Source organism: Malaclemys terrapin, chromosome 6 (genome assembly GCF_027887155.1).
Source record: "Malaclemys terrapin pileata isolate rMalTer1 chromosome 6, rMalTer1.hap1, whole genome shotgun sequence".
Classification (NCBI taxonomy): Eukaryota; Metazoa; Chordata; order Testudines; family Emydidae; genus Malaclemys; species Malaclemys terrapin.
Genome location: NC_071510.1, coordinates 117,811,541 through 117,833,599, shown reverse-complemented (window position 1 = coordinate 117,833,599; position 22,059 = coordinate 117,811,541). Strand labels below are relative to the sequence as shown.

Sequence of the window (22,059 nt, the reverse complement as noted above, 5' to 3'; positions counted from 1 at the left end):
AGAATAGAATTAACAGGTAAAATATTGACTTCGCCCCAGACTTGCTCCATTAAGAGCTGATGACACAGTGAACTCTGGATCCATTCTAACTCCTCCACCATTTACTTCTTGCCACTGATCGATAATCACCTCTGAATGGAAATTTAGTAATATCTGGACAAATACATCGTTTGCTAAATCTCAGGATTTTACGTAATGGAGAAACGTACCAATATTAAAAGAGGTATCTTTGACAGTTCTATTGATACATGGCAACCATTTCATTTAGGTCCCAAACCTGAAAAATTTTGCACATGTCCTTAACTTTATGCGGTGAGTAGTCTAAGAGCAAGTCTACACTACAAAATTAACTCGGCCTAAGTTACATCAACTTATAGCCACCGCAGTAATTAAATCGCTTTTGCATCTCCACACTATGCTCCTTGTATCGGTGGAGTGCATCCTCCCCAGGAGCACTTGCACCAATTTAACTGTCAGTATGGGGCACTGTGGGACAGCTTTTGAAAGGCAGCAACAGTCGATGTCAGCAACGCAGTGTCTACACCACGGATCGGCAATCTTTGGCACGCGGCCCGTCAGGGAAATCCGCTGGCGGGCCGGGACAGTTTGTTTAGCTGCAGTGTTCGCAGGTTCAGCCAATCGCAGCTCCCACTGGCCGCGGTTCACCATTCCAGGCCAATGGGGACTGCGGGAAGCAGCCCGGGCTGAAGGATGTGCTGGCTGCCACTTCCCGCAGCCCCCATTGGCCTGCAATCGGCTGAACCTGTGGACGTTGCACGTAAACAAACCATCCTGGCCCACCAGTGGCTTTTCCTGACGGGCCGCGTGCCAAAGGTTGCCAATCCTGGTCTACACTGATGCTATGTTGACCTAACTACAACGGCCTAAGCGCTACGCCTCTCACGGAGGTGGAGTTATTAAGTCGGTGTAATGGGAGAGTGACATCAGTGGGAGCTGCATTTTAGTGTAGACACTTAGAGAGTTAGGTTGATGTAAGCTGCCTTTTGACAACCTAACTCTTTAGAGTAGACCGGGGTTGAGTGACTTTGGTAGTGCTGGCCCCGTGCAAAGTAAAGCTAAGAATAGAGCAAAATTCACCTAAAGGTGAAATTCATCCTAGTGCAGAGAGTCAACAAAAGCTCCTGTGCATTACCTATCAATAAGCAACTGAGCAACTCAAATCCCACATCAAGGATTTAATTTAAGTTTAAATGGTGCATAGGGCCTTGTTCCAGCCCTCTCTGCACTGGAGTCCATTTTATCCATGGAGAACATCTGAAAACTGCTTGTACTGATAAACTTCTTCCCTTGGCAGTGCTAATCCTTGCCTGTGCTGTCTGTGAAGCTTTAATACGTTTGTTTGTCTTCTTTATAGAAATTCTCACTGTGTTGATCTTTTCTTATATCAGCCTGTGCATGCTTCAAGAAAAAGAATATTTTAGTACAGTCTCCAAGCACCAATCTCCAAGCACCAAAACTGGCCTTTATTTGCTCTTAATAGATAGATTGCTAAATAGATTGCCGTTAGAAAACTTCAATTGTTGAGCTCAGCTGAGAAGGAATGGTGGAACCAGATCTGAATGTTAGTCTCTAGAGCCAAGTAATTTGTAATGAAGACTTGTTTGAAAAATTCAGCCTCTTTTTCTGGTCACAGACTATCATGAGCCAATCTTGGTTCCTTTGAATTTGTTATGTGATGGCATTTTTTTAAACATTGCTGATTGTTTGAAAACAGTTCCCTTCTCTCTGTTGTTCCAGCTGTGTTGCTTTACTGCGAATTGTCAGCTAAGTCACAGGATAGCGTTTCTGGTCCCTGCTCGGATGAGTGCTCAAGTATTTCTAGAGCAAATACTGATGCACGCAAAATTCCCTTTCATGTGTATGGATATTCTTGGCCTCTGAAATTCGCTTTCACAAACATTTATGCCAAGAAAACTCTGCTGCACTGAATGTTTGTGAGAAATGAACACAAAGGGAGTGTGAATATGGGCAAAGCAAAAATGTGATTTTACAGTGACTGAAATTTTTTCCACTATTATCCTATTAAATATTATTTGTATTGTGTTAGCATCTAGGGGACACTCCTAGACCATTGTGCTAGGCACTGTGCAAACACACAACAAAAAGACAGTCCCTGCTCAGAGGAGCTTACACTCTAAGCATAACACAAGAGACGACAAATGGATATAACAGATGGGGGAACACTGAGACAAATATCCTAGCTGTCATAGTGGTCATGTGTGGACTGGGCTAGTCATTTCAGATAATGCACCAGCACTGGGATAGTGTAAAGAGAACAGCCACATGGAGGTAAGCCAGACATTCTTCAGATTGTAATACTGTAGCGGTCACCCATATATTTTAGAGGATCATTAAAGATTTCACAGCACTTTTTATAAGAGTAGGAGCGTTGGCCCCTGGCCTTACTGAAATCCCACTGGTGGCAGCTAAGACACTACCCAAAGTTTCAGTTGAGTGCAGTTGATTCTTTATCACCCACTCTAAACTATCATATAGTCTAGCTGTGCCCTGCTAAACAGAACAGATTGTTCCAGGTGGGAGGTGTGATTTGTCCAGTATGTCTGTTTAAATAAGAGGCCTCTCCTTCGGAGCACCCAGAAAACCCACTGAGGACCTTGGAATTCGGGCCTCTTTTATTTAAATTCCTAAGTACGGAGTTAGGAGCCTAACCTTAGGCAGTGCCTGATGTCTTGCAGCCCTTAAGTGCTACTGCTATAGAAATAAATAATCATAGGATGTCACCTTTAACTGTACTCAAGAAAACACTGGCCTGAAAAAGCCCATGTGAGGCCAAAATGCTGGCTAAAAGCCCGGGTCTGCAAATGCTAAGAGGATTTTTTAATACCTGGCTGTTGAAGTGATTTCTGGAAAAGACAGATGGGGAGTTCAGGCAGGGCTGTAGGTTCACTGGGCGTTCTCATTGCTAGTTTCTGAGCAGCTACCAGCCTGCAGCTGACATTTAGCCACACCGTGATGGAGTGTGTCAGTTTGTTCCTTTGCATGAGAATTTAAAATGAGGCAAGGGGGACATTTAATTAGCAAAGATTCTGCAAGGCTGCCAAATCAGAGACATAACATGGCAATTGGGTACAGTCAAATGCGACAGCAAAGGCCATTTGTCCTGTTGGTACTGAGGACTAGTCTCCCCCCCCGCCCCTGCCCTGGTTTCTATGAGGCGTTGCCGGCCTCTGCACTAGATACAGTGTGCTAATGATAGAGGTTACATTAGGGTATAAAATCAGTCCAGCCTCATTTCCTTTCTCTCCTGATGTCATAGCTGAGGCACTGCGAGAGCTCCAGAACCGCCCCCTCTGCCCGTGCACTCACCATACTCATTGGGGTGACCTGGGGTGCGAGGAGGAAGCAGTCCTTACACTTGGGGAAGCACAGCAGCAGGTACAATGTGGGAGCACAAGGGAAGGAGCTTCTTTCCTCTTATCCTGCCTGGGCAGTGAGTAATCTGGCCCCGTGTTTGTAAATCACGGGGTAAAGCCACACTGCCCGTATACATATTTCTTATCAGGAATCAGTTTCCTGTCCACCGATCTCCAGAACTGAAGCTTTAAATCAGGAGTTTTTCCAAACAACTCAGCCCCGCTCCCCAGTTCCAGACCTGCACACAGAAAGAGAAGCATGGCACCCCCCGGTGGGCTCCCTAGGCATCCCAGTGTGAAACCCCACAGGTCATTATGCTGCCTCCTCTAGGGATTTGCCTAAGGCCAGGTCCACGCTAGTAACTTTTGCTGTCATAGCAATGTGATATGGGGTGTGATTTTTGTGTGTGTGATGTTTCTATGTCGTCCAGAAGCCCTAGTGTAGACACATATCTGCACTACTGTGCTTTTATTGGTATTGTTTATTTCTGATATAAGCTATACTAGCAAAAGGACTTTTTTGCCCATATAAACTGCATCTCCACTAGGAGAGTTTGCTGGCATAGCTAAGCTGGCAGCCTTTTCCAGAGTAGGCTTGGCCTGCGTCATTGGCCCATCCTCTTCAAGAACAAAAGGGAGGTGCCAAAGCCAAGTTTGACCACTCTTGTTTTGTTTAGTGGATATAGAGCATATGGAAGGTGCCAGGTCAATGGGTCAGGGGAGTGAAGTCCTCCTCTATTTAACTATTCAACAGACACAGCACAGACTTTTAGGGGGAAAATACCCAATGAATTCAAGACTTTATATTCTTGATTTTCCTAAGGTTAAAAAAAGAAGTGGGAAAAAATCCTCTGTCTTCAAAAACTCCAAACCAAAACCACAACAACATAGAGGCACCCAACGATGAAAAAAAATCTCACCAGCACTGACAGCCTGTTGTTTGCTCATATAGGGAATCATGAGCTGGAACAGATGCAGCTCATTCTGGAGACGATCCCCGTTGTCCATGAAGAGGACAAAGAGGAGCTGCTCAAAGTGATGCCAACTTTCATCAACAGCACCTGGGAAGTGAAGAAACCTTTACGCAAACTGCTCCCGGAAGTGAACGGCGAAGGTACCGTAGCTTTAAGTCACATTTTGATCAGGTTTCTCTCAAACTCCCGATTTTAAGACCAGATCTCCCCCAGTGGCCTATACAAGAGGAACCCATCCCCCAAGCTCAAACACAACACCACTGGAGAGCTGCTGGAGAGCTGCTCTCTCCAGGAAGAATTCCCTCCATGATTCATCTTGCCCCACTCACCCCCTCAGCAACTAGGCCCTATGGTGTCCCCCGGGCCAGTAGGCTCCCAGCCCCATCATAAGGAAGGAATCACATCAGGGCATGGGGAAATGTCTTAAGTTAATGCTACCTGGATCAGTGTTATGCTGGGGAATTGCTCCAGGTTTGTGGGCAATAATATTGAGGACATCTTCCATGTAGATCTGAGATCCCTGACACCCCTCTACAGTATCCCAAGGCAGGACTTTCCCCAAACTCCTGGCTGTTGTTGTTGGTTTTTTTTGGTGGGATTGGGGCAGAAGGTGTATTTACCTTCAAGACTTTCCCGCCTGGAATGACTGGTAGCACTTCAATCGCTTCCAGCACAATCGTTCCCTTCTGTGGTCAAGGGGCCAGGGAAAACTGACTTCTGTCTCCGTGCCTGAGTGCTGCAAGCAATGAGCCTTTGGACCCTGGCTTGAGCATTTCACTGGTACTCTGCAGCAGGTTTTTAATTGGCGGGGGTGGCAGGGCAATTTCAAGAGCATCGCAGGGAGCAGATGCCAAGGCTGCCTCTATGCTTCTGAATGCCAAGTCACGGGCTCGGCATTCATATTTGTGCTGTTCCCTTGCATGGTGAAAAAGAAGGGAACTCCCATGGCTCTTATTTGAAATCCATGGCTGGCCAAGCCTGCTCAGGTGCTGCCATGTGGCAGTGTGTTTTCTCTGTTCTCTTTGCTCTGAATCCTGGGCTGTCAGTGTGGCTGGCATTCCATACAGAAGATCTACAAGGAAAAAATTGCTTTTATGTGGGTAAAGAGTCAAAACAGAGACCTAGGCGTGTAGATCAGTGTGACTCTTAATTAGAGTAGGCCATTATTGGTCCTTATCAACAGTGATACCCATCAGCCCTCATTATCTCAAGCCTGAGTCAGATTCCAAACATTAAGTACTGAAGGGATTTATTCTCTCTGATGATTTGTGGGAAGGAATGTCACTTGCCATGCTTACGTAATTTACTGAAGTTTTCTTGCCCAAATGACTTGAACTCTGAGTGAATTGTTTCACCATGATCCTTGTTGCAAGCCAATGACCTTATAAAACTATTGGTTCTGTCATAATTAATTAATGCAAACAGTAAAATCATCCAGTGAGAGACAACCAGGTATTGGTTAATATTTATGCACAGGTATAACAGGTATCATCCTTCCTTCCTCTTTGTGATTAACTGTTAACTCTTCTTGTGAGCACACAAAGAAGCCTCCAGATCAGTTTCTTTCCAGATGAATTGGGATATTTACCAGCATTGTTACAGGTACAGTAAGTTAATATTTCCAGGATTTAGGGTTAAAAACATGATCTGACAGAAAAAATAACACACAGCTCTATTTTTATTATCTGACTTTAAGGCCGTGGCCTGAGAAGCATCCCAGTAAACCAGATGTCCTTAACAACAGGAGCTGACGTTTTCACATACCCTATGCAAAGGAAGCATAAACAAACAGATAGAAAAATCATAGATGTTTAAATAGTATTTCATATGCACTTTAATCTCACTATAGCTGCTCTTACATCACATTTGTTTGTGTACATTGAAATGGTCACACTGTACTGTATTTTCTGGAAAAAAAATTATGCACAAAGAATTCTTTAAATGTTAATGGACAGAATTATTTCATAGCCTTGATTACACCAATCACTTCAAAAATAGCACTTTTAATTTAATTCCACCTCAGAAGCACATAAACATTTAACAGTTTACAGCTGTCCCTGTTTCCAGCTATGAGGTGAGTCCATAAAATGGATTTGAAAGCATGAAAGTACTGGTCACACATCCAAATTAAGCAGGTTTCAGAGTACTAGCCATGTCCCTACTCTGAGACACTGAATGATTTATATAATCACCCATAAAGAGTCCCATTGATTTCTGTGGAAGCTGGACTGGGACGTTAGTATTCCACAATAACATTTTAGCCCCTTATCCTTAAATTGGATCAGTGCTCAGCTACAAGGACCTGCTTGCTGGATCAAAGCCTTGACTCTACAATTCTCTCTTGGAGATGTAGATCTATCTCTGCCATACCCTGTGTTTTGTTAAAAGAACTAAAAACTGTAGGCTACAGTACTGTTCCAATGCATGCCCATAACTCCCAATAAGGGTAAGATCGGTACATAAGCATCCAGAACAAATATGCTTCTGTGTTAGATGTACATAGGACTTAACCTTTAATTCTGTTCTTATTTTAATGATGATTAACATCAAACAGATGGGTCTCTATGGATTCAGGAGCCTGTTTCTCTGTTAATAAAATCAGTTTTGCTTTTGGGGAATTAATGAACCTGTTTCTCTGTGGTACACAGCTATTGATTTTCTGGAGAAGATCCTGACATTTAACCCCAGGGATCGATTAACTGCAGAGATGGGTTTGCAGCATCCTTACATGAGCCCATACTCCTGCCCTGAAGATGAACCAATTTCTCAGCATCCGTTTCGGATTGAGGATGAGATTGATGATATTTTACTGATGGAAGCCAACCAGAGCCAGATGTCCAACTGGGACAGGTGCAGTATCCACGGCTTAACAGGCTAGGCAGTCATGAACTCCTTACTCACGCAAAACCCACTGACTTCATTTGGAATTTCTCTGATCCATTGTTACACGAATCAGCAATACATGCTTTAAAACCAGGACGGACACTGATCTTTTATTATACAGCTGATCATTCTAACTCAAATCTGGTCCCACTAAAGTCAATGAGAATTTTGTCATTGATTTCCAGTGGGACCAAGTTTTCACTGTACATGTAAATTACTGGGCTGTATTTTGCTCTCAGTTATCTGAGTGGAATTACATTCACTATAGCTGAGTTGCATCTGTTTAAATGAGAAGAATTTGGCGCTCTCTCTCTATTTTCTATTTCTTGATCCAAATGCTATAATACTCATTCTGGTACCCTTTGGGACCATTAAAGGTCTGATGAAGAACACTATATCTGCCACCTTTCAAGCTGCATAAGGCCACAGATACTGGGTCTGTTGTAGCCTGACCTAGCCAATGGAAAAGCTGAAAGGCTGGTTTGCTGCAGAACGCCTAAAATGGCAACAAGCCCCCAGTTTTGCAGGTGTGAAATGCGGCGCTCTCCCCATCTGTGCTTTGCATCTCACAGTGCTTGGGACACTCCATCCGCCCTCCTAGGGCTGGGCTGTGCAGTCTGACTGAGTTACTACAGCTCTATGGCTAGCATAAACCTCCCTCGTTGCCACAGATGGGTGGAAGGGAGGGGAGGAGAGGTCTGAGCCTAGTAGAGGCACCATGTTTTTAAGAAACTAAAAATGTACCTGGGAATAAGGTTCCTCCCAATTCATTTACCAAAGCACAGAGGACCACGTATATTAAGGGCACATGGATGATGGCTGAACATTTCCTCTCTTTAGAGCACACCTAGAATGGAGCTGCCTGCCAGGGAGATCCCAATACTTTTGAGCTGTGGCCAATTAAAACTTCTTCCTTAGATATTTGACATTTTCTCATCTGGCAATTAACTTGCCCTCTTTGAGCACATCGGGGGATTTACTGGGCATACTCCCAAAGAGCTCAGTTTTCATGCAGTTTCATGCTCCACTCCTTGAAAAGGAGCAGATACTGAGCACCATCTAGCACTCTGGAGGCACTAGAAGTGACTGGGCGGGAGATCTCCTTAAAAAAATCAGGTTGCCTCTGTGATTATGGCGCTTTCAAGGGTCTTTCAGCCTTATTGGCTTGTATGTCCAGATCAGTTCCAATGCATGTCAATATCCATTTTGTCTAATTGCTCCAAAATGTGAACTGTACACATCTGTTTACTTCACACAATGGCAGAGAGGACCTACACTGCTCTTACGATTGGCTCATAGAACCATAAGGCTAACAGGGACTGCAAGAGTCATCTAGTCTAACCCCTTGCCAAGATGCAGGGTTTGTTGTGTTTGAACCATCGAGACAGATGGCTCTCCAGCCTCCTTCTGAAACCCTCCAGTGAAGGAGCTTCCATGACTTCCGTAGAGAGAAACAGGCTCTCTAAGAACACACCAGATGCAAGTCAATCCAAGGCAAACGAAGGGAATGACTGACATGGGACTGGATTAATAAAGAATGAAAGGAGGGTAATATAGTTAATATAGGATAATATAAGATAGATGGAGGCATCCAGCTGCTGACCTGACCTGCTGTCCCGGGAGGTGTGCTGCCTGCTTGGAGCCTGCCTCCAGGACATCACAGAAAGGTTGCCAAGTCCCATGTCTCCATGCTGCTCAGCCACATGGGCACTAATCAGCAGTGGCTACAGAGCGAAGGTGAAGGAATCAGGCGTGTATTCTCATCCATGCTGCCAGTTGAGGGTAAAGTCAATCAGATTGAAGAAAACATTTTCAGATGACCCAAAAACTGGGTGAGTGGTAAATAACAAAGACGACAGGTCACTAATACACAGGGCTCTGGATTGCTTGGTAATCTAGGCACAAACACACACTTGTTTGTTTTAATGTGGCCAGATTGAAAGTACTACATCCAAGAATAAAGAATGTAGGCCATACTTATAGGATGAGAGCCTCTATGCTGGAAAGCAGTGACTCTGAAAACGACTGGGAGTCATGGTAGCCAATGTGCTGAACATGATTTCCCACGGCGATGCTGTGGCCAAATGGGCTAATGTGATCCATGGGTGTAAAAACAGGAGAATATTAAGTAGGTTATTTAACCTCTGCATTTGGCACTGGAATACTGTGTCCAGTTCTGGTGTCCACAGTTCAGGAAGGATGTTGATAAATTGAAGACGGTTCAGAGAAGAACCACAGAATGATTAGAGGGTTACAAAACCTGTCTTATAGTGAAAGACTTAAGGAGCTCAATCTGTGTAGGTTAACGAAGAGAAGGCTAACGTGTGACTCAGTCACAGTCAGTAAGTACCTATATGGGCAACAGAAATTTGCTAAGAGCTCTTCAATCCAAAAGGTATAAAAGATCCAATGGCTTGAGCTGAGCTAGATAAATGAAGGTGCACATTTTTAACAATGCATGTAATGAAACATTGCAACAATTTGCCAAGGGTTGTGGTGGATTCTCCATCACTGGAAATCTTTAAATCAAAATAGGATGTTTTTTTTAAAAGACATGCTCTTAACGAAACAGAAATGAATTCAGGGAAGTCCATTGGCCTGTGTTATGCAGGGGGTCAGACTAGATGGTGCAATGGTCTCTTCTAGGCTTGTAATCCATAAATTTATGAATGCCCATCAGCCACAAAATCATCTTTATCAGTTACTTTTCTGCAGAACACACAGATTTAAGATAGCTGCTGCCATCCCATTTTAATGTAGATTGTTCAGGTGACTCAGTCGCTGTTTGGAAAACCATACAAACTACGAAGACATCATAATAATATGCAAAATGACTTAGATCTTTTGACCTGCACAGTGGAAGTATCTATTCTGTTTGTAGTGTCTGATAATAACTTAATCATCTCAGCTTCTGGCTGATAAGTGCACTCAGCATTGTCATAGCCACATTGGGAATGGGATTATGGTCTGTGTTTTACATTATTTTATTTCTTCATTATGTTTTAACATAGTTACAGCTAACAGGGTTTGAGTGGGGCTTCTTCTAACCATAAGGCGAGGGATATTTCTTTCCGAGAATCATGCCTGCAGATGATCCTCCTAGGCAGTCGTTAGCATAGCTTCGCCATGATTCTCAGACAAATCAACCCTGTCCACAAAGGTCAGAGAAATTGCTCTAGAACCCTGCCAGCAATAACCATGTTTAAACAATTCTGCTGCCGAGCATCTTTCTGTTTCTCTATATATCCACCAACACATTTTCTTTGAACCAACAAGTTGTGAAACCCTGTCCCTACTGGACATTCCGTATATAGCCTGTATTTCCGAGGAGGAACCCTACAGCTTGGAGAAGATTCACCTTGTGTATTAGTGTAACCCACACACCTGCTGGGTGTGGTGTTCTGTCCCATCTAATGGCATCGAGACCACCTAGAGAGAGAGATAAAATGAGTTTGCTCTACAGCCTTAGCTAGCAGCCAGTTGGCTTTTAGCTCATGCAGTAGAGGCTCATGCACTAAACTCCAGAGGCCCCAGGTTTGATCCCGTCTGCCGACGACTGGGGTCTGTCGGCGTTCCATTAGCAGTTCCTGATACAGTGACTGCAGCTTTGCAAAGTAGTGCTGTTAAGCTGCTAAGTGTCTCAAAGATTAATGATCTCTTCATGGAGTTTCATAGAGTCTCTTTCTCCAGGAGTAAAAATTTGTCAAGGCAAATGATGTCTCAATCCTTTGGCTATTATTAACCCTTTTATATTTTGAGGATATGAAAGCTATCCAGGTGGGGCTCAGACTTGTAAGCCATCACTGATGTGATTTCCTCCTGAGACATAATTTTCCTTCCATTCCTGTCTTGAGGGAAATAGAAGTAGATGAGATGAACAAGACAATTGAATGAATTACAAGGTTCTTTTGAAATGTCATCTTTTCTAAAAAAGGCATTTGCTTATGAGACCACAGCTGATTCAATACCCTCTTCCATTGTTTCTGCTGTTTAAAAAATGCTACTAGTTTCGACTTACGATGCTTTGGACTGAAAATAAATAAGATGCATTTGTTTTAAAAATATGGACAAGTGACACACCAGGAGGATAGCTTTATTGTGCCTAGGAAGCTGGTCTTTTATTACATCAGTGATTTTTAGTTAGTAACTGTGTAATTTAAAAGTTGCCATTAAAAAGTCAACCTTTGCCTAGAGTTTCCACGCAGTGCTATCTGAGATACTGCAGATTCTCATTAGGAAATAACTGCGGTATATCAGGAACTACTTTGTGGCAATTCTTGGCAAATGATGACTTTTAATGACAGAGGCTGTGAATTGTGAGGAGGTGTGAGAAGGTAAATTTATGTTTCAGTTTTAACTCCTTCCTTCCTGGGGAGCCTGGTTGGCTCAGAGGATTTTTACTGTGCTATGGAACCTTTGAAGTCCAGGCTGCACATTCAAACCCACAGCAGGTGGATAGTGACTAATCTGATGCAGTTCAGCAGCCGATGTGAAATGAATTTGGTTGTCTTGGTTCCGTTCCCAGTGAACAGGTGTCCTTTATCATTTGCTAACTGGCAGCTCTGTTGGCAGTCGAAGCAGAGAGGTCAATGACAGAATAGGCCAGAGAGACCTAACTCTATTCACATCCCCACAGCTGCTCCTTCCAGGTGTCATATCAGGTTAGGAGTCAAGTCTCCAGAACTGTCAATTCACCACATTTCACCATCACTAAAAAATAATAATTTTAAAAATCCGTCCTGTTCAACATCATTAATTTCCCTGTCTGAGTGAACAAGCATCTTACTAAGTAGGGAGTAATTTTGGGAGCCTCACTAATCATGCTGTCAGTGTAAACCTGCATATACTAGATCCTTGTCAGTTATGGTTGCCGAAGCAGCAAATCAATATCTCAAGGTCAGTTTGTCACTCTTTTATCCCTTTGCTTTTATAGTTCCTGGTATGACACATTAAAGCAGTGGTCTTGACTGTTCTCCTAGCTGCCTGGAGATCTTTGGTATAGGGAAGTGTATTTCAGAACACAAGGCAAGATTTTCAAAAGTCATTAGTGATATTTGGGCCCAACAGGGGACATCTTAAAGGAATCTGATTTTCAGAAAGTACACCTGCCCCCTGAAAAACAAGTCTTTTTAAAGTGTTTCTAGGGAGATCCCCAAAGTTCACTAATGTTAGCCCAAGAGTCTAATGTTCTAGGGAGAGAGAATATGTCTAGTGGTTAGATGAATTACTGGATGTTTGGTCTACTAGTTTCTATTCCCGTCTTTGCCCCTGGTTGCATGTATAACCTTGGGCAAATCACTTAAACCCTTTGCCTTTAACACATATGTAAAATGTATTTATTTCACAATAGCTTTTGAAGGTATAATTAAATACACTTTGTAAAACACGTTGCAATCAATGGGAGTTAGGTGCCTAAATACCTTTGAGGATCTGGACCGTTGAAATTTTTGGATAAAAGGTACTTTAGCATAGGAAAGGTAAAAGCAGCAGCAGAAGTGGGAACATCTATTTAAACACTCCTCCTACTTACAAATAAAGCCAACAATTGTCCATCTAATCGCAGAATGTCTTTCCCAGGTATCAAGTAAGTCTCTCTTCTGATTTGGAGTGGCGACACGACAAATACCATGATATAGATGAGGTACAACGGGACCCACGAGCAGGATCCGACTCCATTGCTGAAGAAGCACAAGTTGATCCACGCAAATATTCTCAAAGCAGCTCAGAGAGATTCTTGGAGCAATCACATTCCTCAATGGATCGAATGTTTGATGCTGATTATGGGAAATCATGTGATTACAAAGTGGGGTCACCTTCTTACTTGGACAAACTGCTATGGAGAGACAATAAACCCCATCACTACTCAGAGCCCAAACTTATCTTAGACTTGTCGCACTGGAAAACAGCAACTATATCACCCACTGCAGAGTTATCACTGGAAGAAGAACCATCCAACCTCTTTCTAGAGATAGCTCAATGGGTAAAGAGCACACAGTCAGGGCTTGAATGCCCTAGTCCTCTTCCAGAGCTTCAAGAACAGAGTCTGCCATCTTCTCCTCACCATCATCATAAAGAATCCAAGGATGTAAACAGTGAAACAGACCCTCAGTTTGACTTGGATGTCTTCATCTCTAGGGCGCTGAAACTTTGCACAAAACCCGAGGATCTTCCAGATAATAAGCTCAATGATATCAACGGGGCTTGTATTTCAGAACACCCTAATGAGATTGTACAAACAGAGGTGTTTCAGAAAGAGAGGTGGTAAAGAAACAATGTCTGATATTCACTGCTAATCTCTTTGTAAGTCTTTGATAATGCATCAATTACCCTACGGTGAACAGTAATTAAGGTTTGATCTGTCGTTGAACATGTCAGTTTCTTACACTATAATGAATGCCTTTTTATTAAAAGGTGAGCACAAACCAGGAACCCCTTTTGATGCCTTAGAAATACACTTAAAGGAATCAAGAGGTGTGAATGAAATACTGAGTTTCTTATGCTGCCTTAACAATCTTGCCTTGTAACTTCTGGGACCTATTTGGTACTTCAATGTACAATGGAGAGATGACTGTACAAGTTTACAAACAGAAGTTGAATCAACTTCCTTTTTTATATATAATATCTTAAAGGAATAAGGATGAAGGGGAGTCCCTTCATTATGGTCAGACACTCCTCTGGTTTGACAGGTTCAAAACACGTTGAACCAGAGGGCTTCTTTGATGAACTCATCTGAGTATTGTCTATACAAAAAGGAATAATGTAAGGGTATCTCTTTCAGTAATTAGTCCTTTATACACCTTTGACCAAATTCTGCCTTTAATCAGGAAATAGGGCTTGGAAGAATGTAACTGAGGACAGAATTTGGCCATCGGGACAGAAAATGAGGCTGCAAGAATATTAATGGGGAAAGAATTTGACCCACAGTGTATGGGTCATTTTGTTTTTCTCATTGGCAGAGAGAATTTTCACTAATAAGCACATTCTTCTAATCTGGTTCCTCACATAAACAAGTCTTTCCTTCTGCAGTCTAGATGTGGATCTGAAGTCTGCCATTTTTAGAAGATCCAGCACCATAACTATGGGTGGATGAATTAAAAAAACATAATGCAGCGAAACCTGTCTTAAGCAACTGCTGAAAGGACCAGCAAATACTAGCAGTGTGGTCTACAAGGGAGGAGAGAGTTGGAAATTCGGGAGTACTGAGTTATGATCTTGGCTCTTCCACTTACTTGCTATGTAGCCTTAGGCAAGTCACTTAATGTCTCCATTACAAATTTCCCATCTGCAAAATAGGTATAATAATACCTTGCTCAAATAGATGTTGGGCAGGTAAATTAGCCAAAGTTTGTACAGTGCTTTGAATAGCCACAGTACTATATAAGTGCTAAGTATTGTTATATCATTTTTTCTAACAGAAATTGGTGGTCTTTGGCTAAAATTTGAACAAAATTGTACTGGAAACTTTCAAGATATGTTCAAGTGGTCACTTAAACCAATGGTTTGGCTGTTGGAGATGGTCCTCTGTGCAGGCTGCACAACAGGGACCAGCAAGGAAAGCTGATCCCCTTACTGGTGGCATTAGATTCTTACACTATATATATGTATATAGACAGTGTGTATATATGAAGTATATACACTTCAGATATGAAGAAACAGTCAGATCTTTCCAAGGCCCTTTGCTTTCAGCTTCCTTGGAAGGTAACTAAGTCAGTAGAAAAACAATGCTGCTTTGTAAATAACTATAACCACAACTGATCTATTGTAGGTTCTGTTTTCATCCACACTTCTGAGCACCTTAATAACTAATCCGCTAACTAGAATTTGTACATTGAATAAATGTTATATACGTATATTTAATCAGTCGGATCAAATTTTAAAAAATGGAAAACATGTAAATAGTAAGTGTTTTAAAAAATATATGTATTATTCTTGTCATCCTGCCATTTTTGTTTTCCAGCATGATGGCATTACTTTTATTTGTGAAAAGATAAACTACTGAAGGTTCATATGTCACTACTGTCACATTACAAATTATTTTTACCCTTTTGAAAAATGATCTATTAAATATTGTGAGATATGAAGGAAAATCTTATGAGGATTGGATGAAAGACTAACTAATGCAGAATTTAATCCTACTAACCAACATTTCTAGTATTGGTGGAATCAGGATTTAGGGACAGGTTCAGCTTTATGACAACTTGTGCTGGGTGTTTAAGAGCTGAATAACGTGCTTGTTCATACTATTAAGAATTTACTGTACTTAAGCTGCTTTAAATATTGTTACTCCATTTGGTTAGTTGCCCAGTTCAGGCTGCCAGCTGAACAGATTGTGGGGCAGGGGAAAACCTAGTTCAGAGGTAAAAGGCACCTGGAATGCAAAGAAAGTGACTACCTAAACGTCCAGCAGAGAGAAGGGCTATGTCCTGGTTCTTGGAGTTGAATGTTTGGGTGCCCTACTTTTAGATGTCAACACATTGTCCTGGAAGGAGAAATAAGGGAGGGACAGGAAGAGATCACTTAAAGTGTGTTAAAAATTATTTATATACCTCAACAGAAGCTCAGCGCATTTACTCATGATGAGGCAAATTCAGACTAAGAAAGTGGATGTCTCTCCAGTCGAGCTGCTCCTGTTTATGCCAGGTGAATTTGGCCCAGTGAGCTTATGACTTGTCACCCGGGGTCAGTTTATCAGTATACCTTGCAGCAAGCCATGAGGTCCTGAAACATTATTCATGGCACCACAGCATTTGTGGTATCCATATCCCACCTCCTTAGCCGCCAGGAAAGAGTATATAATATGTGTGAATATAAACCCTGCCTGGGTTTATATTATAAGAATGAATATAAATATATAAGAGTGAATATAAACCCTTCCTGGGTTCAATCCTGCAGTGGGCTGAGTGCCCTCAGTTGCCACTGAAGTCAGGAGTTGAGCGTGCCCAATATCTAGCAGGAGATGCACCAACCTTGCAGCTGGAGGCCCAAATGAGAGGAAAACTTTTGGGACACAACAGAGCGAGTAAGATTGTAGGATCAAACAAGTAGTATGGGAAGCGACTTTTAACACTGTATATTGATAGAATAAGCAAATATTTACTTCTGTTCTGTTAAACCTCCATATTTACTGGCCTGAGAAGTTAATATTGATCAAACAATGTCAGTATTTTCCCCAAGGGACAATAAATCTTCAAGTTCACTGAAACAAGAAGCCATTTTATATTTGTTGCTACATACAATCTGAATGTCTTCATCAGAAATATCTGGGACTCTCTTCATTGTGGTGATGAATGTCAAAAGTTTATCAGTTTTTCCTTTGGAACTAGCATTGTAATGGGGAGATGACGTTTGAGGCTCAGAAATAGAAACCTCAAAGAAGTAAATACTAGATTGTCATGGAACTCATTGAAGCTACTCAGGATTTTCCATTTTGAGTTGTGATCTGATCAGTTAACATTGTTCCAAATGTCAGTATTATCCACCTGTAAGGAGGTAAACAATGGAAATGTGTCTAACGCGTCACATAATTGTTTCAGCCAATGACACACCAGTTTTTTTCTCATGTATGTAACTATAATAAAATTTAAGGTCTGATTCTTCCCTGCTTGACAGTGTTCTGTCATTTTTCTTTTTGTGATATGGAGTGCGATATCATTGAAAACAGAACTTGGTTCTAAATTCATTCAGTAAATTATCATGAATACTTCTTGAAGTTTTATAAGGAGGCAACTTGGTTGTTTTCTACTGGATGGGATCTAACCAAACTTCTCGTTTTAGTTAAGGTTGCATTTCATCCATAGTTTAATGTCACTGAGCTGTGACATTCATCCCGCTCTTGATATTACCATTGGTGCTTCTGACTTTTTATTTGCTGGGGGTTTTTTGGTCATTCATGCTACTCAGTCTAATGAAAGAGGTCAGAGTTGTTCTGATTCACAGACATTTGCACTTAGGTTATTTTGTGTTCCATAGAGCAGTTGTTGCAATAGAATACAATGTATCAGCTTAATGGTCAGACCCACAGCGAAGTGACCTATTTGGAAGAATAGTTTATCTGACTATTTTAGACCTTTTTTCTATTCACAAATAGGTATTGTAGTGATTTGTACAAATCTGCTCTTTTCATAATTGTTTGAATCATTTTAGTGCATGCACTTTACGCTATAGGTTATTGGCACAATAAGCGTCACCATTATTAATTATTCATAATGTGTGATTGGCCACTTAAATCACATGGTTCAGTCCCCCTGGATGACATAGACTTTACAATTTATAAATTACTTCTACTTCTATCTGAAATGATATTTATGGTGAAAATCATTTTGTGAACAACATTTAGTTTTTTATTTAAAAGAATAAGCAGCACCGCTACTCCCTGGATGTCCAACAGCCAAAACCTGTGGCCTAACTCAGTTCTGATCTCCTATACATTACAGCCTTGTGTGTCCAAAAGTTGCAGGGAATATTTGAAATCTTTAGAAAAATTGACTTTTCACTGTAGGAGGATAACTCGCTACCCAGCTAGAGAATGGCTGTTCATCAGGTCCTTACCTCCAGAATGGATGCTGACAATCTCAGATCTCTGTAAATACTGTACAGGAATTCTGCAGTCATCCCCAGGACTATTCATGATCTACTTTCAAATATTTAACCTGTAGGAATTCCTTTTTTATTGCAATTCTGTTTAAAGAGTCTTGGCCCCATCGCAGAACTGCATTAAATGGGCTATTCTAGGGCTAGCATTGAAGTTATGCAAAAGATTTACTTAAACCCTACTTTTTAATATGATTGTGTGGGCACTCTAATAACTATTTCCTATACAAGCCACTATGGAGCCCTTGAACAGAGCTATGGCTGGCGGTATTATAAACAGGGATGTTGGAGATCAGACTATTGGTGATGATTTATAATGTCTGTTTTCATCTAAGAAAATCTATATTTGAGCAACTTCAAAGCAACAGAATCTTTTGGAATCTACAATAAGAATACTGTACAATGTTGCATACAAGCAGTATCCCAGGGTGATTGGGCCCTTGAAGAAGGAATGAGGGGCCGGGGTCCAGTGCAGCTGGGATTGATTACCTGCTGCCCAGTTGAGCTCAAGGGAAGGCACCTGGGCCTTATAAAAGAGGAAATGGTGGCAAAGCAAAGTGACTGAGAATTAGAAGACTCTAGGAGTGAGATTGAGACCCCAGGAAGAAAAGACTTCAGCCAGGTAGGGCTGAGTGGCCTGCCAAAATCAGGGAAGAACCAGAAAGGGCAGAAGCTGCAGGAGTGAGTTTGTTTTCAAATTTTATAAATAAATTTGATCTAGAAGGGGAATGTTTTAAGGCCTCTGCACTGGTGGAGTTTATTTAAGGAGTCCTAAAGAGGGTAAACTGAGGCAGGATGCTTACAGAGCAAGCTCTGGCCATGAGGGAGTGCTCAGGAAGTGGCTGCCCTGTTACTATAATTAATGACTTGATCCAGGTTTCTCTGATTGTAAGGGGAGCTCAAGAGGGCACCAATATACTATGTGGTGTTTATTCATATAAAATTCTCTCCCATTTTCAAAGAGACAGTTTGATTTTTTTTTTTTAAGACAATACAAAATTCTGATGAATCTAGTAATCTCAAAGTGCAGGCATCTTAAATTTTGTGAAGACAGTGACCACAAAATTACATTAATTACTGTGATAAATGAGAGTGGGGGTAGCTCCCTTTTGTGGACACCCAGCCAGTTAGCTGTAGAATCCCTCTTGATAGTTGTTCTCTACTTGCTTTATCTGTAAAGGGTTAAAAAGTCTCCATGCATAGGTAAAAGGAAGGGAGTGGACACCTGACCAAAAGAGCCAATGGGAAGGTTAGAACTTTTAAAATTTTGGGGGGGGAAAAAGCTTTTCCTTTGTCTCTGTCTGTTGCTCTCCAGAGAGAGGGGACAGAGCAGAGACGGGGCTAAAACTACGCTGTAAAAAGCTTTGGGTCAGGTATGGAAAATCATCAAATCATACCTAGAAACTACTCATTTGGAACCCCAGATATGTAAGTAGACCAAGAAATGTCTAGGAAGACGCGATTAAGTTTATATCTTTTATTTCTTTATGGCTTGTGGACTCCTCTGTGCTAACCCCAAATGCTTTTGTTTTGCTTATAACCTTTAAGTTGGAACTCAAGAAGCTATCTTGATGCTTAATCCTTGTAATTGCTTTTTTTTTTTTACCTAGCAAAAAGCCTAAGTTCCAGATGTATTTTCTTTCTTTTTAATAAAATGTACCTTTTTAAAGAACAGGATTAGATTTTTGTGTCCCTAAGAGGTTTGTGCATGTTGTTTAATTAGCTGGTGGCAACAGCTGATTTCCTTTGTTTTCTTTCTCAGCTCTTCCCCAGAGTGGGGGGCGAAAGGGCTTGAGGGGACCCCACTGGAAGGAATTCCCAAGTGCGCCTTCCTGGGTTCCAAAAAAGGGGGGTTTGCACTTGGGTGGTGGCAGCATCTACCCATCCAAGATCAGAGAAAAGCTATAACCTTGGGAGTGTAATACAAGCCTGGAGTGGCTAGTATTAATTTTTAAAATCCTTGCGTGCCCCAACCTTCTGCACTCAAAGTGCCAGTGTGGGGAATCAGCCTTGACAATTACATTCTGGAAACTGGATGGTGGGATCACTGCTTATAATATTCACTTTGTTAAACTGAAAGGCTAGAATTTTATTATTCAAATAAGCAAAATTTGGCTGAAAAGACCCTTTCTTGCTAGAGCTTATCCATTCTGGCAGGACAGGCTGGTCTAAAGGGAGCCGTGAATGGTTGAGTGTGACTCTGGTTAAGCCTGCATTGAAAATAAGGATGACTTTGTAGTAAATTTGCATAAATTGTTATGCTTTGGACAGATTCCCTGTAAGAACAACTTTAATACTTCATTGTTGCACCAATGAAGAGCTGCACCCAGAAAATTTCACGGTGAACATCATGGTTCAAAGCATGCTTTGAAGAGTCGACTTACTATTTTCTAAACTGCCTCAGAACTTACTAAATGACCCCATCGCATAGTGTCTGAATGTTCTGACTCTAGACAGAAAAGGGCAGGATTACCTACACATTTGATAATCTAAGGATTGGTGGAGCATTAACAAGGGGCTTAGTGCTTTATAAAATAAAAGGAAAAGATAGTCCAGTTTCCAAGCTCATGTTCTAAATGTCCATAATTTCCTATATCGATACTGTGCTACCACAGAAGTATGTGTATGGGGATTCTGGAAGGCGCTGGCTTTTTGATTCATTTGGTTTAAGCATCCAAAAGTTACCCAGGAGACAGATTTCTGGCACAACTGGCACCATATAGTAGAACTGACTTCTGGAAGAGGTCAGAATGAACAAGGAGTTCAGTGCCTTCACAATGAACTGTAAAGCCTGCTATTTTAACTTCACTTAGTGTTCTCTTAAGTACTGCTCACCGTTCACATTATGATGCAGACAAAAAAAAATCTCCATAAAGAAGAATGGGGAAATGAAAAACATAACTGTATGTGTTCACTTGAACACCGTTGTGATGGATGTGGTATAAGAACCTAGCCAGAAGATTTGGATGGCTATACGAATTGTATCTGAACTGCCCCAGCCTTCAGAATTAGGCTTGTGAGAACGGACTTTCATGTAAGATTTCTTTTGGTACTTCCTGGTTCTGGAGGTGGAACAGGGTGGTCTGGCCCTTTAAGGGCTGGGAGCTGTCAGTCCTGTTCATTCATCACAACCAGCTGGGAAGGGGTCCGGTGTCTTCTATAAAGGGTGGAGGAAGCACAGTAGGAGGGAGGTGGGCTCCTGCAGTACCCACTGAATCAGCGGGACTGATGGGAAGAGTCTGTCCTCCTTTTCAGCACCGAGTGAGCCTCTGGGAGCTGGAACCAGCGTGGGCAAAGCAGCTGTTTTTGTTTAATGTTTTTCCTAAGTTTTGTGTTTGAAGGCTAAAACTGGGCCTAGAAAGAGACATGGGCGTGGCAGCAAGTCCTTCCTGGGAAGGTGGGAGAGTCAGCCTGAGTGAGGGGAAACTGAGGCCGCAGCCCGCCTGAAACCAGACTGGGTAAGGTGGCCCTGCCACAGGAGCGAAATAGAATTTTTTAATCATGCAGCTGATAAGGAGATCTCTGATTAAAATAATCTGAACGGGAGGCTTCGGCCAAGTGTACTGAAAATGGCTTACGGTTCATATGGGTACAGACTGTGCTTTACAGCTGTGCTAAAAGCATCTCGTGAAACAATTCCTGAAAGCATCAAGCCTTGGAGAAGCAAAGATCCTTCGTTCTCGTCTTGTACATTTTGGCATGGACCAGCATAGCAGCTGACACTGTGCCCAGCCTGTCTATAAAGCTATAAATGGCCAATTAACTTGCTGCCTTGAAAACAGCGTGCAGGAGAAAGGGCATGGAGGTGAAAAGCTGGAGTTGAGTTGCACTGCCGCAGTGACTGCTCGCCACGCTCCCTAAAGATCAGCCGTTGCCATTTCATGCTGGATGCAGTGTCGGTTTATTAAATAAGCACATCTTAAAAACATTAGGGCACATATGGCCAATTACCAGGGATATTTTAAGTTGTATGTGGTCTTCGCCTACCCTCTAGCTTTCAGAGTGGCCAAAAGGTACATTTACCAACCAGCCATCTTTCTCACTTGTGAAGCTGGACCGGAGGGGAAAACATTTCATTGCAACGAACAGCATGACACATTGGCAAACACACAGAGCAGGGCTGCGATCCATCAGTATTGATGTCATGTACATCCTTGTGACGGAATAGGCGGCTCTGTTATATTGTTTTCACTGTGGTTATTGCTCTTTTAACAATC

At 42.0% G+C, this 22,059-nt stretch overlaps 1 protein-coding gene across 1 annotated transcript in view; it reads left to right on the top strand.

The window, feature by feature from the left end:
• The window catches only part of MAPK4 (mitogen-activated protein kinase 4), a 151,629-nt gene extending 134,774 nt beyond the window's left edge, over positions 1-16,855 (top strand). The window contains exons 4-6 of the mRNA XM_054033066.1: positions 4,348-4,509; positions 7,018-7,219; positions 12,830-16,855. Coding sequence (XP_053889041.1) covers positions 4,348-4,509; positions 7,018-7,219; positions 12,830-13,517 — 1,052 coding nt within the window. The 3' untranslated portion in view covers positions 13,518-16,855. The remainder of the gene's footprint in view (positions 1-4,347; positions 4,510-7,017; positions 7,220-12,829) is intronic.
• The last annotated feature ends 5,204 nt before the right edge of the window (positions 16,856-22,059 follow it).